The sequence below is a fragment of the Austrofundulus limnaeus genome, unplaced genomic scaffold (genome assembly GCF_001266775.1).
Source record: "Austrofundulus limnaeus strain Quisiro unplaced genomic scaffold, Austrofundulus_limnaeus-1.0 Scaffold2410, whole genome shotgun sequence".
NCBI classification, from domain to species: domain Eukaryota; kingdom Metazoa; phylum Chordata; class Actinopteri; order Cyprinodontiformes; family Rivulidae; genus Austrofundulus; species Austrofundulus limnaeus.
Window position 1 is genome coordinate 8,191 of NW_013954812.1, and position 1,979 is coordinate 10,169.

Sequence of the window (1,979 nt, forward strand, 5' to 3'; positions counted from 1 at the left end):
CTTCAGGTCTGGTTTAGATCATTGTTACTTATAAATTATATATTTTTCTGGTATAAATCTGCTGTTTTACATGATTGTTGAATGAAACTAACATAATTATTAATTTATTGTAAAAACATGACAGAATGTGTGAAACAGATCCAGTTCAGCTGCTGTTTATCTGTTAGTTTGTATGGAGGCTGTGTATGTACCAGTGGACGGGATGGGCGGGGCTCAGTCTAGTGATCTATATATTTACATCTATGGAGAGGAAGGAGAGCAGCGCCCTGCAGAGGTCTCACACAGCATTACAGCTTTGTCAACAGCAGGACACCTTGACTTTACCTACGTACCTACATGTATTGAAGGAAAAAATACTATAAAGTACTTTCTGTTTTCAGCCCTCAGAACAGCACCAGCAGTTGTTCTGGGGTTAGTGGTACTTCCTTACTGGTGACGGCGACATGTCTGTTTGCCTTTCCTTCATCAATAATGTCCATCACCTCATCAGGACTCGACACAAAGCGTTCCGTACAACCCTGACAGGAAACAGAAAAAACATCTAAGGTACTCTGGAAACACACATCAACTAAATACTACCTGAGTAATATACTGCAAAAAGGCTGTACCAAAATTACTTTGATACTGTAGTACTAAAACAATATACTCTGGAATGCAACTTTATTGATACAGTAATTATACTTTGTGGGTGGATGTGGTGGAGTGGTTAGGCAAGTTGTCCTGGAACCAGAAGGTCACCGGTTTGATCCCCCATTCCAGCCATTTCAGTCATTGTGTCCTTGAGCAATACACTTCAGCTGCCTTGCCTGCTGATGGTGGTCAGAGGGTCCGGTACGACTACTGGAACATTACTATTGTAGTACTAATGTTGACACTAAAGTTCTGATAATGTAGTAGTACTACTGACACTGTAGTTAGGATTATGTAGAGCTGATATTACTGTTGTTTTAGTACCAATACCATTGCTCTTACTCTAGTTTTCATATTGTAGTACAAATTTTATTGTATTTTTACTGTAGTACTAATACTATTGTACTGAGACTGTAGTGTTGATATTGTAGTATTTATGTTTTAATGCTTCTGCACTGTATTTTAAATAAAATTGTACTGATATCGTAGTACTAACATTTTAGTTTTTTGTATTATTACTGTAGTACTGACATGTATTGATACTGCAGTGTAGTAGTTATATTTTAGTACCCTTATTTTAGTGTTATTACTGCAGTGCAAATATTGCAGTAATGATATTGTACTACTATTTTTGATTCTGTAGTACATATTCTAATACTGTATCAGTGAAACTGTAGTACTGATATTTCTTTATTGATGCTGTAGTACAAAATGTAGCATTGATAATACTGATGATGTAATAATAGTGTACTACTGAGACTGTAGCACTGATACTGTGGTAATTATATTGTAATATTAATATTTTTTGCCAATATTATAGTACATACATCAGATATTTATTGGTAGAGTACCTTGACATAGGGAACCCTGTTTTTGTCCTCATGGACAGCTAGGTTAGTCTTTGAGACTGAAAAATAAACGGAGACATCGTTTAAATACTGTATACTTCAGCTCTTTGTCTCAAAGTCAGGAATGATTGGACATGTCTCACCGTCCAACAAGTCTCGGATTTTATCCAGATAGATTTCAAAATAAGAAACCTGCAGACAGACAGAAAGAACAGGATGAACAACGACATAAAACAAAAAACATACAGTACAAGATTAAACTGCAGTACTACACTGCTGTACTTCAACAGTACACTGCTGTACTTCTACAGTACACTGCTGTACTTCAACAGTACACTGTTGTACTTCAACAATACACTGCTGTACTTCTACAGTACACTGCTGTACTTCAACAGTACAATGTTGTACTTCAACAAAACACTAATGTACTTAAACAGTACACTGCTGTACTTCTACAGTACACTGCTGTACTTCTACAGTACACTGCTGTACTTCTACAGT

General features: G+C 36.3%; 1 protein-coding gene across 1 annotated transcript in view; it reads right to left on the reverse strand.

Annotated features, from left to right (window-relative positions):
- Nucleotides 1–1,979, reverse strand: part of si:ch211-63b16.4 (kinesin heavy chain isoform 5C) — a gene marked incomplete at both ends in the record, with an annotated part of 17,521 nt that overhangs the window by 8,108 nt on the left and 7,434 nt on the right. Inside the window, 3 exon segments of the mRNA XM_013999680.1 lie at nucleotides 431–518; nucleotides 1,482–1,537; nucleotides 1,622–1,670. Coding sequence (XP_013855134.1) covers nucleotides 431–518; nucleotides 1,482–1,537; nucleotides 1,622–1,670 — 193 coding nt within the window.